The sequence below is a fragment of the Petaurus breviceps genome, unplaced genomic scaffold (assembly GCF_028583685.1).
Source record: "Petaurus breviceps papuanus isolate PSGF00001 unplaced genomic scaffold, PetGlider_PUasm1.0 90702, whole genome shotgun sequence".
Lineage (NCBI taxonomy): Eukaryota > Metazoa > Chordata > Mammalia > Diprotodontia > Petauridae > Petaurus > Petaurus breviceps.
In genome coordinates, this window is record NW_027187317.1 from 7932981 (window position 1) to 7947398 (window position 14418).

General features: G+C 33.7%; 1 protein-coding gene across 2 annotated transcripts in view; it reads right to left on the reverse strand.

Moving 5' to 3' along the window:
- KCTD3 (potassium channel tetramerization domain containing 3) overlaps positions 1-14418 on the reverse strand; it is a 70636-nt gene that overhangs the window by 21455 nt on the left and 34763 nt on the right. For both annotated transcript variants that reach the window (XM_069066043.1, XM_069066042.1), the window contains exons 9-14: positions 12745-12935; positions 10586-10701; positions 7959-8046; positions 7731-7847; positions 6153-6323; positions 5399-5554 (exon numbers count right to left, since the gene is read on the reverse strand). In XM_069066043.1, the coding sequence (XP_068922144.1) occupies positions 5399-5554; positions 6153-6323; positions 7731-7847; positions 7959-8046; positions 10586-10701; positions 12745-12935 (839 nt within the window). The remainder of the gene's footprint in view (positions 1-5398; positions 5555-6152; positions 6324-7730; positions 7848-7958; positions 8047-10585; positions 10702-12744; positions 12936-14418) is intronic.

Below are 14418 nucleotides of genomic sequence, written 5' to 3' on the forward strand. Positions count from 1 at the left end.
ACTTTAAAAGGGGGAATTCAAGAGTAACCATTACAAAATGACACTGTTGGGTATGTTTATTATTTTAAGTAAATATTTCTTCCCATTTGAAGAAACTCATAGCATTATAATTTCCAGAACATTTTCATGTAGTGCCTTGCATACAGTAGGCAATTAAATCTTTTTAATTGGAACGAATTATTTAAAGTAATTGCAGGTTTAATATTTCAAAAGATAATCATTTTGAAACCTTAACCTCAGAAGTATATTTTGAAAGGCATAAATCCAAAAATCTCATGCAAATCAATCCTAATGTATTCTTTCTTATCTCCTTTCATTGTTGTAATTTCTACACATATAAAAAATGATCACAAAGGTACATTAGTTAGCCAATAGGTCCTATAGAACTCTTCTAAGTATGGTGAGGCACGACTGCATATACAGAGCAGATTCTCATAAATGGGTCCTTGGGGAAAATAACATAACTGTTACTGTGAAGTGTGTGAGTATAGAGAGACAAATCACAGGAACTTTATATACCTCCTGCTAAAATCGGATATCAGAGTAACAAGAGAGACACGCTACACTGTCTTCAAATGGCTCATACTACCAATGACTTCATAAAGAATTTTAGTACATAAAAATAGATGAGCCTGTCTTCTAACTTACATTGTTCTTTTCACTAGATTAATTAAATTAGCAATGAAAAAACAAATTGTGCCAAATTTAAAAATGCTTAGCTTGATCACAACTTCATTGTTTGAAATGAAGGTCACAATCTGAGGTAGAAGCTTTATTTAAAACTAGACTGTAACTAATTTAAAATTTGCTTCCTAACCTTTTATGAGTTAGTTACATGGAGGAAGGAAAGGAGGGAAGGAGAAAAGAAAAGCAAGAAAAACAAGAGGAAGAAAAGAGGAAAAGTTAGGAAGGAAGAGAGGCAGGCAAAAAGAAGGGAGGAAGGCAGGCAGGAAGGAAGGAAGGATTTTATGTTTAGTTTCTTTTTATATCCCTAGCATAGTCCCTGGTACACAGAAAGTACTTATTAAATGTTTAGGGATTGACATTTTTTAAGCTCTTACTACATCCCAGGCACTATGCTAACTACTGGAGATTCAAACACAAGCAAAAGAGATAGTCCCTATCCTCACGAAGTTTACATTTTAATGGGGGACAATAACTCAAAGGGAACTGGAAAATGAGGGTGGAGGAAGAAGATACCTGGATGAGAGGCATGATTTTGAAGTCTAGAAGGTCAGAAAAAAGGATGGGAATGGAATGAAGGCAGGCCAGACTTGGCCCCTTCACAAAATGGAGGTTTCAGGAGGAACATTCCAAGGGGAGAATATGGGTGAGCCTTACAGAGGGCTATTCCAAGGATGAAGTAGTAGTTGAATGTTTCAGAGAGAGAGGATGTCCTAAGTGCTAAGAGAAGTTCATCTATAAGAGAGCAGAAGAGACATTATTTTGAAGTCCAAAAAAAGTCACAAAAAAAGCTGGGAGAGGAATGGAGATCCTGGTAATTGGATGGACAGATATGGGACTCTAACATTCTGCAGCTGTGGCCCTTCTAGAGTCAGTTATTAAGTGCTATGTATGTGCCAGGCACTAAGGATTCAAAAAGAGGCAAAAAACAGTCCCTGCCCTCAAGGAGCTCACAATGGATTGGGGAATATAACAAGCAAACAAATACATACAAACAAGCTGTGTTTATATTTTAGTATTTGTTTTATCTTTCCTGAAAGATGAGAAACAATTAAATGGCACAGTGAATAGAGCACCGGCCCTGGAGTCAGGAGAACCTGAGTTCAAATCTGGCTGGCCTCAGACACTTAACACAAAAATTAGCAGTGTCACCTTGGCCAAGTCATTTAACCCCAATTGCCCTACCTTCCCCCCTCAAAAAGCAAAAATAAATAAATAAATAAATAAATACACACACACATTAAAAAGGAAGGCACTACAATTAAATAGGGGTGAAAAATTAGATTTTAGTTGAAACTTTGGGGAAACCAATAGGCAGAGGGAGAACATTCAGAGAAAATGCCTAAAGTCTAGAGTATCTTGGTCAATGAACAGCAAAGGAGGCCAGTGTCACTGGGTCAAAAAGTATGTGCTGGGAAGTAAGATATAAGAAAACTGGAAAGGTAGGATGGGGCTAGATTGCAATGGGCTTTGAACACCAAAAAGGATTTTGTATTTGATATTGGAGGCCATGGGGGACTTCAGGGGGAAATATAGTCAGATCTTTACAAAAGTCTATTTGGTAGTTGAATGAAGATGGATTGGAGTGGGAAGATCTGGAGCAAGCAGACACACCAATAACCTACTGCAACTATGATGAAATATAATGATATATACACACAGTCACACACATATATACACATACACACATGTCTATGTATAAGTATGTATACATGTATATATGTATATATATATGTTTACAAGAACATATAGTGAATCCTCTCAATAGGACAGGGAAATGAGATTCCTATTGATTCTGTAGGATTAGCCTGATTGGTAGTACTTAAGGAGCCTGACAAGGCATAATAAAAAGCAAATACCAGCAAAAGCCTAGCATTGCCAGGCTTTAAATAATAGTTCTGGAAAAGCTGAATCACCAAAATAAGGAAAATGGAAGTAAATTTTCTTTGAGCATTCAGCAATTAAAAGACAGATATGATGGTGCCTTGAAGACAACGTGGCATTCACCTTAAAGACCCAGGTATAAAGTACAATGCTAAGGTAGAGATAGGCTAGGGAAATAGGAAGTATGGCTTCTGACCAATAGGCTCCTCTGGAGAATGTGCTGAATTCCACTGAAAGAATGGCTATGAGGGAAAAGACTGAGAGAGACAATGAGGACAAAAACAGGGAACTTCAGATAGGAAGAGAACTTGAATTGGCCTGAGTCGGGCTTAGCCCAGAACAATTAGACCAATCTAGTCACAAGGGATTTAAACAGAAAAAGAAGGGGAAAGAAGATGAACAGATGTAAATACCCCAAAATTCACAAATCACAAAATGGAAGAAAACAGACTAAACAAAACTCACAGGTTTCTGTATTTTATATATAGAATATATATAAATATATAAAAATAAAAGAATATATATAGAGAGAGAGAGGAAAAAATATATATATGTGTGTGTGTGTGTGTGTGTGTGTGTGTGTGTGTGTGTGTGTGTGTATACACAAAATGGGTAATGATAAAAGTAAACCTAAGCTCTAACGCAATGAAGCAAATCTCACCTCATAGGTCCCACTAAGATTTGATAGGATGAGGTGCATGACTGAAATAAGACTTCTAAAAGATGTACCTATTCAAAAGGAACAATACAGTTAAAGGGAAGATAGGGTAGAGCATTGAAAATTAAAAAGACAAAGTCAACTGAGGAAAATGAGGGACCAGCACAGGTAAAGTACAGTGGAACTCATTTGGGTAAAGAACAGTGGAGGCAGAAAGAGAACTAATATTGCCATTGGAGAATACTACAGTTTACCTGAACAGAAAAGGAAAGAAATTAGGATACTACACATTCTGTTTGGAAACAGATCATAAGAACTGATGCATGATATAGTAGTTACATGGTACTTGGAATTCTTCTGGGTATCGCTGTTCAAGGTTCTAACTTGCCTTAGCAGCAAGTAGGGGGAACTTACAAAGGGAACTTTTATTCTATAGTTATTACCAATGGGATGAAAATGATTACTTGGATAGAAAGGATGGAATCCTCAGTGGAAAATGAATATTCTATTTTAGAATTTGTGTTAAAGAAGAGGAAAGCTGAGTACAGTCCAATACATACCTAAGATTTTTGTTTTGTTTTTTAGGCTAGGTAAGGGCCACAGTGGTGAAAATTTTAGAAGAGGTTAGCCAAGGAGGGATAGAAAATTCTCAAAAATTAAATTCTGGAAGCACGAAGAGAAAATTCAGTGAGGAGAGACAAGGAAAGTTGCTAAAGGGAGATATAGGCCTACAGGAAAGATCATCAAACAACAATGCTGTTTCAAAGACTGAGACAAACAGAGGATAAAAATAAAGAGTGATATAGTAGAGTTAAGAATGCTGTTAGGAATATTGAAAACACAAAACAAAGTTCTTAGTTTTGTTTTGTTTACATTGCCAAAGAAGAAGAACAAAAAAGGGATAAGACTGCTGCATGGAACGGATGGGAAGATGATAGTAGACAAAATAAAGAAGATAGAACTAACTGTTCAACTTCTTTTTCGTTTTCTTTGACAAGGAGAATATTTTTAGCATAGAAAAGATACAACAAAAAAGGCTGGGGAGCTGATGCTCTAGATAAGTAGAGATAATAAAAGAATCTCTAGCTACCCCCTGATGCACTCAAATCATCAAGTCGATGGTATATAGCAAATCTGATTGAGTCATTCACAGTGATATCTTAAAGATGATAGAAAATGGAAGAGATACCACAGAATTGGATAACGGCAAAGGTCACAATACTCAAAAAGAAGTCTGTAAATTAAAATCTAGTAAACTTGACATCATTTTCTGGAAAAAAAAGTGTGATGGTACATGTCTGTAATCTCAGCTATTGGAGCAGGTGAGGGTGGTAAATCTCTAGAGTAAGTAGTTTTGATCTGATCCCTTCCAGCCTTTCCCTAACCTTCACTGTTCTATGTACTCAGTGACCCAGTGACACTGGATGTTCCTTGCATGTGACACTCCATCTCCAGATTCTTAGTATGTTCACTGTCCCCCATGACTGAATCTCTCCCTCATCTTCATAGTTTTCCTGGCTTCCTTCAAGTCTCAGCTAAAATTCCACCCACTACAAGAATCCTTTCCCAGTCTTCGATGAGCTTAGTGCCTTCCCTCTGAGACTATCTCAAAATTCCCCTGTACACATCCTGTTTGTACATAACTGTTTGCATGTCTCCCCCATTACACTGTAGGCTCCCTGGGAACAGGAACTGTATATCTGCTGTCCTTTGTATCCCCAAAGCTCAGCACAACACCTGATACACAGTAGGTGCTTAATAAATGCTGTTCAACGATCTGATTGCAGGACTGACACTTGAAAGCAGTATTAGATCTATTCTGCTTGGCCACAGAAGGTAGAATGAAGGGCAAAATTTGGAAGTCACAAAGAAGATGATTTTGGCTAAATATAAGGAATTGCTTCATAACGTTTAGAGCTCTTTAAAAGTGGAATGGTCTGTTTCAGAAAGCAGTGGCTTCCCCCTCAGAGATCTTCAAAGGAAGAATGAATACTTGTTGGGATACTGTAGAGAGGAGTGCTTTTCAAAAGGGGGCTCCCTTGGAGATGGCTTCTGAAGCCTCGTCCAACTCTGACATTCATTGATGCTACACTTTTTCCCTCCAAAATCAACATAGTCTATTTTATACTTTTCTCATCTGCTTAACACAAACTTTAAAAAGCTTTCACTTACCTATATCATTTCCAGAAGAGTAACTACCATGACTCTCTGTCTCTTCCAAAGACAATATCTTAAATGATGCTAAAGGAGTAGAACCTGGTTGTGTGGAAATCATTCCTCGGAATCGTGTTACTGTCCATGTCCGTACATGATTATTATCAGCACAGACTAGGGAGAAAAAGCAAAAAAAAAAAAGATATTAAACATAAAATATAATTGCATCAATATTTCAAAATTGTGGGAAGGTTCACAATTATTTGGCATGTTTCTATAAATAACTGGAGTACTGAGATAAGATACAGACTTCAATAAAAATAAAAAAGATAGAAAGATACAGACATAATTAAATAGACAATGAATTATGATGTCATACTTAGAAAACCCCAGGAAATCAGCAAAGAAACTGACTGAAATACTTAATAACCTCAGTAAACTCTTCAAAGTCATCAGCATTTCTATTCTGTATTAACAATAACAACAAAAATTGGGGGTAAGAGGTTGAAGAGATAACAGGCCAACAATTAAAAGATAACACAGATGCTAAATTTAGATGTATTATAATAGCATCAGAGTTGGATTAAATTTCCAAAGAATCTAGAAATGATTAATGAACCTACTGCTGTTTACTTTAGCATCCTTTCCTTTTATACACACAAAAACTCTTGATTTTTCTATATATAGATGGTCCCTCCTTAAAACATGGAAGTCATATGCAGAATAATCTTTAAGGAAAGTAGAAATTTAAATATTTAAAAAGTCACCATACCTGATACAAGGTGTTTCTCTGAGAGCATGATCTTTGTAACAGGACTGCGGTGAACTGTGAATGTTTGGAAAAGCTGAGGGCCTGAGCCAACTGTTTCTGGGTGTTGTACAATTACTCTTACAGCTCCAGAACTTGTACCATAGGCAATCTCAATCCAATTACCACTGACACCTAAAGAAAAATCAATTGAATCATATCAACAAAGATAGTGTCAAAGTCTACCACTAAAATAAAAGGAGAAACTAACTTATTTAGCCATATTCCTAGTTTAGACTAATATAAGTTTCAAGATTTGGCAAAGGTCAGGTCCTACTTCAGTCTAGATACCTTGGGTGGGTGGTAAAGGTGAGGGTAGATGAATACTGCCTTAAAACCAATTTTAAACTCTGGAGCTAGGCAAGAAGGATAAACACAGGACAAATGACTAAATTCCTAAAGCAATAATACCATGGAAAGGAGAGAAAACTGATTTTTGCTCATTGAAAAAAATAAATTTTAAATATAACATAGTTACATGTGTTTCATTTTCAGTATGGTGCAATTTATGAAATGTACAATATAATTTCTGAACTCTACAATGTTAAAATTTCTTTACTCCTTCTTTTCTCAAATCACTCTTATATCTGAACTCCCCAGTGCAAAATAATGATTCACTCTCTGGGACTCAGTTTTCATATCTAGAAACAAAGGGGTTGAACTAGATGACATTTAAGACCCCTCAGCTTTCTAAGACCCTTTTCTTACTAAGTGAAGATGGCTCTCTGTCTTCCTGGTATTTAATATCCTTTACTTGCCCCCATAAGGCAAAACTAACATTTTGTTTTCTCATCTTTAATTTATTCTTTCACCTACTTTGCCCAAACCTCTTATCACATTGTAACTATATACCAAAAGTTTTACTATAGAACTAACTCTCATTCTAGGTCAATGACTAATCTAAGTCTTAGTCTAATTTTTGTCTATGGACATTTTGTGAGCAAACACTGAGATATTTGCTCTTTAAATATTTTAAAATTATAATTTTTCTAATGAATTTAATAAAATATATTACCTTATTAATAAATTTAAACCTATTGTAAAGATACCTTGGGGCACGATAATATCTGTTTACTAATGTTTCTTTGATTACACATAAACATCAAGTGCTTTAACTGATTTTTTTTCTACCTCACTCTATAGGGTCCTTAATAAACTGAAGCACTTTTCCAATAATTTAATCTCAATGAGAAGAGTTAATATTAGAGAATATAAATTTCCAAATAATCTGTCCCTTTTCATAACTACAATTTAATAAAGTTAAAAGTTTTAACTTATTCCCTAATGCAATTTTTAAAGTTGGGTCCATAACCAATAATATTTCTGATTCCCCAGGTTATATGTAGACTAACATTATGTTTTATTTTTGTATAAACATCAATGTAACTTAAAATTCTTAATACTTGACATATTCTCTTAACTGTGGATCCCAACAAAACAACCAAGTTAACCTTGTCTAGTGGTAAGTAAATCTATACCAGTGAATAAAATATATTCTTTAAGTATCTAACATGAACTTCAAATATTCTACCATGCACTAACTTGTTTTAGGTGTGAGGTAGACACTCAGAGCAGTAATAGCATCATTTGAAGGATCATGATAAAGTTCAGTTACAAGAAGGTCATTGTCTTTCATTCTCAAAGGAAATTTCTGCATATCTACAAAAAAGAAAACATTTTAAATGATATAAACGAAAAGGAAAGAGTAATAACAAAATCTATTTTCATGCAATAAAATGCTATCTCTTTTAGGTATGATTACATACTTACCTATATAATATATGGATCCATTGTTACAACCCAACAGCAGGAATGATCCCGCAGTATCATAGCTAGTAATAGGAACAACATCTTGAACCTAATGCAGTGAGATCATGAGATGTTAGGTACAACTGTAATTTACCATTTTTGCTTTTGAATTTCTTAAGTTTATGACAACGCCCATTCAATCATATCCTGATTAAGAAAATTACTTCCTTTAATAGCCAACACTATGGTGAATGCAAAGTTGAAGATAAGTTGTTTAAGAAGATATGCTCATGATCAAGACTATCCTCAACTAAAGAAAAAAAGTTTCAAAATATATTAATATATTTTGGAAAGGCTAATAACGTGCCACAAAAGGCTAATAAAGCAGGGTAGAACTCTACTAAGCAAAACTGTCAAACCTGCACAAGTATCTTTGTTATAGGAGCACAGATTCGTTAACTTAAAATTTGACTTAACTCACATACCTAATATTTTCCAAGAACTTTTAAAGCTCCTACCTCTATAATTTATACTAGAGGAAAAATGTTGATTAAACATTAATTTATTATATTAGCAAAGAGAAATGGTTGAAAATTGTCGCCTATTATTTGAAACAAGTACTTCTTGATTATTTCATTGATTTTCAGAACCACATTTATATTTTTTTAAGAATGAATCAATCTTCACTGAAAAAAATTCCAATCATTGATCACATGTCTCAAACTCTGTTTTTAATCTACATTGAAATTTGTGGGAAAGATTTTTGGTTTTTTTTTCTCTTCTCTTTGTTTACTCTGCTTAACAGCTCACCAGATATACTTTTAATGTTAACTATGTATTTTATGAAGCCTCTTTCAAAGTAGGTTGATAATATGGGCTGGTTACCTGCTTAAAGATTCATGGTTAAATGTTATATTTCTAAAGATATAAAGTCTGGAGGGTCAATCAATTCAATTGTGAACAATAAAAGTTCCAGATTGTTTACCTCGTATGGTGACATCACTTACCTATGTTAGTTTGACTATCTATATAACTAACTATAAAACTAAGGGAATTAGATTTATTCCAATGATTTGCACCAGGAAAGGACTTAGATTTTTAAAATACCTTATGATAAATAAGATGATCCTATGCTGTAGACATCATTAACTCTGGAAACTATTTAGAAAAAAAAAAATCAGATATCTAATAAACCACCTGTATTTAACCTACTAAATTAGGTTTCTATTTTTATCTGTATGAACTTGCATTATATGAATTTTGTATGTATTATCAACTAAATGTCAAACTTATGGTTTAAATCAGCCAGGAAATATAATGTCTTATTATGACAGAAATTTCATAAAACAGGTTATTTAACCATGAAGTTTAATGAATGGATCATATATTTTTAAGCAGTTTAATAAGGATAACCCAGCTGGCAAAACTGAATAGTTCTATTTTCTTCTGCTTTTGTGAGACCTTGATAGTATATGAAAAAAAGCTGAGGAAACAAGGAGAAAACAATCTTTTCCCAAAAGTTTATTTACAAGATTTCAAGTCTTTCATCAATATTTAAGTTTTACAGATATTACTTTGTCAAATAAAACTTAATAAAGGACTTCTTGCTCTTGACATGAGTTGAGAAAGCATACCTAAAGTGTCTCTTTGCCTAGTGTTTTATTTGATGTAAATACATCAGGTCAATCTTTATTGCCCATCTAAAGAACAGTAGTTCAATGGCTGTCTTTTTCTACTGTCTCCATGTTATCCATGAATAGGATTATTGCTGAAGGGCCAAATCAGAACCTACTCAACCAGTGTTGTGACAGTCAGAAGAGTCAGCCTTAGGTCAGCTCTGCCTCTTGAGATTTGCAAAGCAGACTCTTAGATTTCATTACACACTTTCTCTGCATTGTGCCACAAAGACATTAATCTGGCTGGGTTACAAAATTGTTTCTTGCATGAATGCCCAACTCTTTCCCAAGATCATGTCTAAAATGTAGGAATAGATCTATTCTTGTTGTCAGATAAGTTTTCTCAAGTCATATACGTTCTAAAAACAAAAAACAAAAACCTATCAGTTTAAACATGAGGGTATTGCTAAAGTATAATTATTGTCTCTCCTCAGGAAGCTGGTGTAGGGTTTTAAGGAACTCAGATGGTAGGAGAAATTTTGTTTGCAATTTTTAATGAGTGCTAGTAAATAAGATACTTAAAAAATTTCTTTTAGAATCTATTTTTCTTTTATTGTCATATAACCTACCAGAACAAATTTTTTCATGTTTAGACAGAGTTAGGGTATTTCTAGTTGCTATCAAAATAGAAACTACTCATTTGCCCTAATGTTTAATACCAGTTAGATCTGATTTTAGACAAGGACTATACATGTCAGAAATTTAAATTACAGATTTAGAGCTGAAAGGGATCTTAGAGACCATGAAGTCCAAGTCCCTCATTTTATAGATGAGGAAACTGAGGTCCAGATGTACTAAAAACTAACCCAGTATCACAAGCAGTAACTATAGAAACCAAGACTTGAACCTGGGTTCTGTGACTCTTTTGCGTTCTACCATGATGCCTCTAAGGTGTTATTTATAAAATCTTTGTCATGTTCTCAAGAGTCCTCTTTCATCTTTCTAATATAATTTACATTAATTTAAACTTACCTGCCAGTGTTGAGTTACAGCATTCCACACTCCCACTTTCCCTGTATGACTTGTGGCTACCAACTGGTTACCAATGAAGAAGAGAGCATCTACAGGAACTCCAAGACTGAATACGCCTTTTAAAAAAAGGCAGGGGGGTGGGGGGGAAGGGGGTGGGAATCTCATGAGAGCAATTGCCAATCAAATACTGGTAGGTAAATGTTTTAATATTAAAAAGTAAAACATTTGCTTCACTTTTACAAGATTTTACTTGCAGCGATTATTGTAATGAGTATCTCAGACTCAAAGTTATTCTGCCTTCATTTTTTAAACCAATAAAACATGATTTTTAAATGGATGCTTATTTTGAACTCAACCCAGGGAAATCAATTTCACATATCACTCACAAGTTCTATCCCAGGCTCTGCCACAAACTAGATATATGACCATGGTCAAGATTTTTTACCTCTCTAATATTCAATTTCCTCATTTACAAAAATGAGGGAACTTGACTAGGTGTCAATATTTAATATTCTATAATTCTAAGTTTAGGTCTTTAAAGGTGTTAGTGTTTAGATATCTGAACTGTCACTTATGTGGGCAATCTCTTCAAATATCTCATGCCCTAAAGACCATGTCTTCTTATTCCCTATGTAGTTCTGAGTACAAAATGAACTTATTTGTGAAAAAATGTTTATAAATCTTCATATTTACATGTACCTTTCTGTGAGCAGATTTATATAAGATATAGTTAATAATAATAATTATTATTATAATGACAGTTAACATTTTTGCAGCACTTATTATGTGCCAGGGACTTTACTAAGCATTTTACAATTATTATTTTAATTGATCTTCCCAACAACTGGGGCAGGGTAGGTATTATTATTAAGCCCATTTTATAGATGAGGAAACTGAGGCAAATAGAACTTAAATGACTTGCCCAGAGTAACACACCAAGTGCCTGATCTTCCTGACTCCAGGCCTGGCTATATCCACTGAGACACTTAACCATCCCTAAATACTATTGTATATTGAAAATTCTTACCAATACTAAAAATAGCCATTTTAGCAGGAAAACAATTTGTACTGAACACAAAAAAACATACCACCAATAAAAATAGCAATGGTTTTATACTTTATAAAACAACAAATAAAGACAAACAAAACCTTATGAAATCAGATGACCCAATGCTCATTAAGAAATAAAAAAAATAAATGAAAATAAAATAAAAACCAAGAGACCATTCTAAACTCATAATCAATTACATAGTTTTTGTTTGTTTTTAACAAACTAGTGTTTTAATTATGATGCCAAACAGTTTTTCAGGACATGTATAATTGAATGTATTCAGCAACATGGGTCATATGAAAAGAGGCAATAATAAAAACCAAGAAACAACTAGAATTGATTACTCCAGAGAAGGATGAGGTTCTGGGAAATCAAGGAAGACAGTCTGAACGGTCTCAAGGAATTTAAAGTGTCACTCCTTCTTAGGCTCAACGATCTTGATGGCCATCCACAGGGAAGACAACGGTATAAGTAATGACAGGTTCCTGTCTTAAGGGGCTCTCTCAGTAAAATACTGCTTATAGCAGCAATCCAACAGCAGTGTCTTATATAAGTAATATTGAAGGGAGTTCAGCCTCTGGGATAGCTCTATCATGGATATGCCAACCTTTGCAATTTTCTCTAGATGGTGTTGTCAGGTTCTGAAGAGTGTTTGTAACAACAAATGATTTCTTTTACAGGATATGAACAAATTACTACTGGACTATCCCACAGCAGAGCTACCATGTCAGTCTTTGCAAACAAAGTCATAAAATCTCCTTCATGTGTTATAACTAGAAATGCTTTATTTAGCAAATGATCACATTTGCAAATGCAAGAATTTGCTTCCTTTTGTTTAGTTTTCAACGTATTAAAAAAATTTAATAAATAGTACTGAGTTTCTCTTAGAAATTAGTAATTACAGTGCGATCATGACAAAATTTTCCAGACCATGAATGATCTCTCTCATTATTTGTGTCAGTAGAGATACTGGTTTAACCTTTTTGTTTAAGGTATATAGTTATATAACTATTAATTCCTTTGCATAGGTTTTAGGAAAACTGAGTAACTATCATGATATACCCACATTACTAAATTCATTACTAAAATGCAAACATGTTTTTCCCACCTATTTCACTACCACTGCCTCCATCTTGAATGCTCCACAGAATAATACTACTATCTGAAGCAACAGCCACCATCTTATCTTTGTCTCCATGTGGACCTCCAACCACTTTTGCATTTAAAGCCACTCGTTCAATAGTCCAATCCAAATAGGGGCTTGTAAACACCTGTTGCCATCCAGAAGATTCTTTGATTCTGTGAAAAAAAGAACCAAAACAAACTAGACTTAGGTTCGAGTTTATAAACAAGAATGTTGAGTTTTATCAATTTACAATCTCATCCAATCATCTTTTTTTCCAACTAGAACTTATTGTATGAATATTAAATAACACAAAATTTAGATTATGATCTACATTTCAAAATGCTCTAGATGTATTCTGGAAAATTTTTAAAAGATAAAGTTCCTATTTCTTCAATATAATATTATCTGAAATGCTAAATATAAAATAAAACAAAAATCCTATTTATGATCTCTGCATCTTCAGACAAAAAGATGATTAATAAAGTTAGGCTTAAAACTACAAAACCAGAATTTGGGGGATTAGAACTGAATATTACAACTAACCCTACGTACATGCCCTGGTATTACAGATACTAAGATCCTTAATATTAAGATTAATCAGTCTCAGAAGAGGAAATGATCTGGTTTAGCAGAGAAGTTACAATATCTAAGCTCAACAATTTAAGTAAAGGATGCATTTCAGTTTTAAAATTCTGGCTTCTAAATATTTAAACCAAACCATTATGGGGTTATTCACTGTAATACCAGAAGTTTTATCAGAATTCTAATTTATGCTTAAAGATGTAAATACCTACATTTAATTCACATAAGATATATAACTGTAACCTTTTTATAATGCCTTTTTTTTTTTTTACTATTTTAATTTATCAATTTTCAAAGGATAAGGACCCTGCTTTCCCTGCTAATTTATAACAACTGAGAGGAAGGCTGGGTTGAACTTTATCTTTGCAAGAGCTATAAAAAAAGGAAATGATGATAGCAAAATTACAAAGAAATACTATTCATTTTAAGGATTTCTACAAATATCATTTACATACATAACATGCTCTTTGCTAATTATACACATTACAACACATTGACTAATATCTAGTTACACTGTTAACCTTGTTTAAGATATTATAAATACACAAAAATAATAAAATTGCCATTTAAAATTACCTTTCTCAAAATTAGTGAAGCTTAACTTTACCAGAATCCTTACTTTTCTCTATGGGTAGTACTAGAACTTGGAAACCATATCTTTGCACTGCATAGCCTACAGTTTCCAACTTATTCCACTAGATGGTTCTCCTGTGTTGATAAAGGAGAAGCTGACCAATTCATAGATAAGTGTTTATAACTGGAAAGAGACCTTAGGTCCCCTAATCCAAGTCTCTAACTTTGAAGAAGGAAACAAAGAAGTCCAAAGGAGTCAAGTGATTTACCCCAAACACATGAAGAATTAGAAGGAGAGCTGGGAGTGCTATTTCTATTGTATGCAACTAGGGAATGAAACAAGGAAGGCACAGATGAAGTTGGAAAAAATTAAAATGAAGTTATTTTAAAGTATAATAAGGTAGGCATATCATTTGTCATTTTATTGATATAAACATGAAGAAAAAAATACTTGTGTTTGGAAGGATAAACACAGTGGATTTTCTGAAAACAAATTTTGTT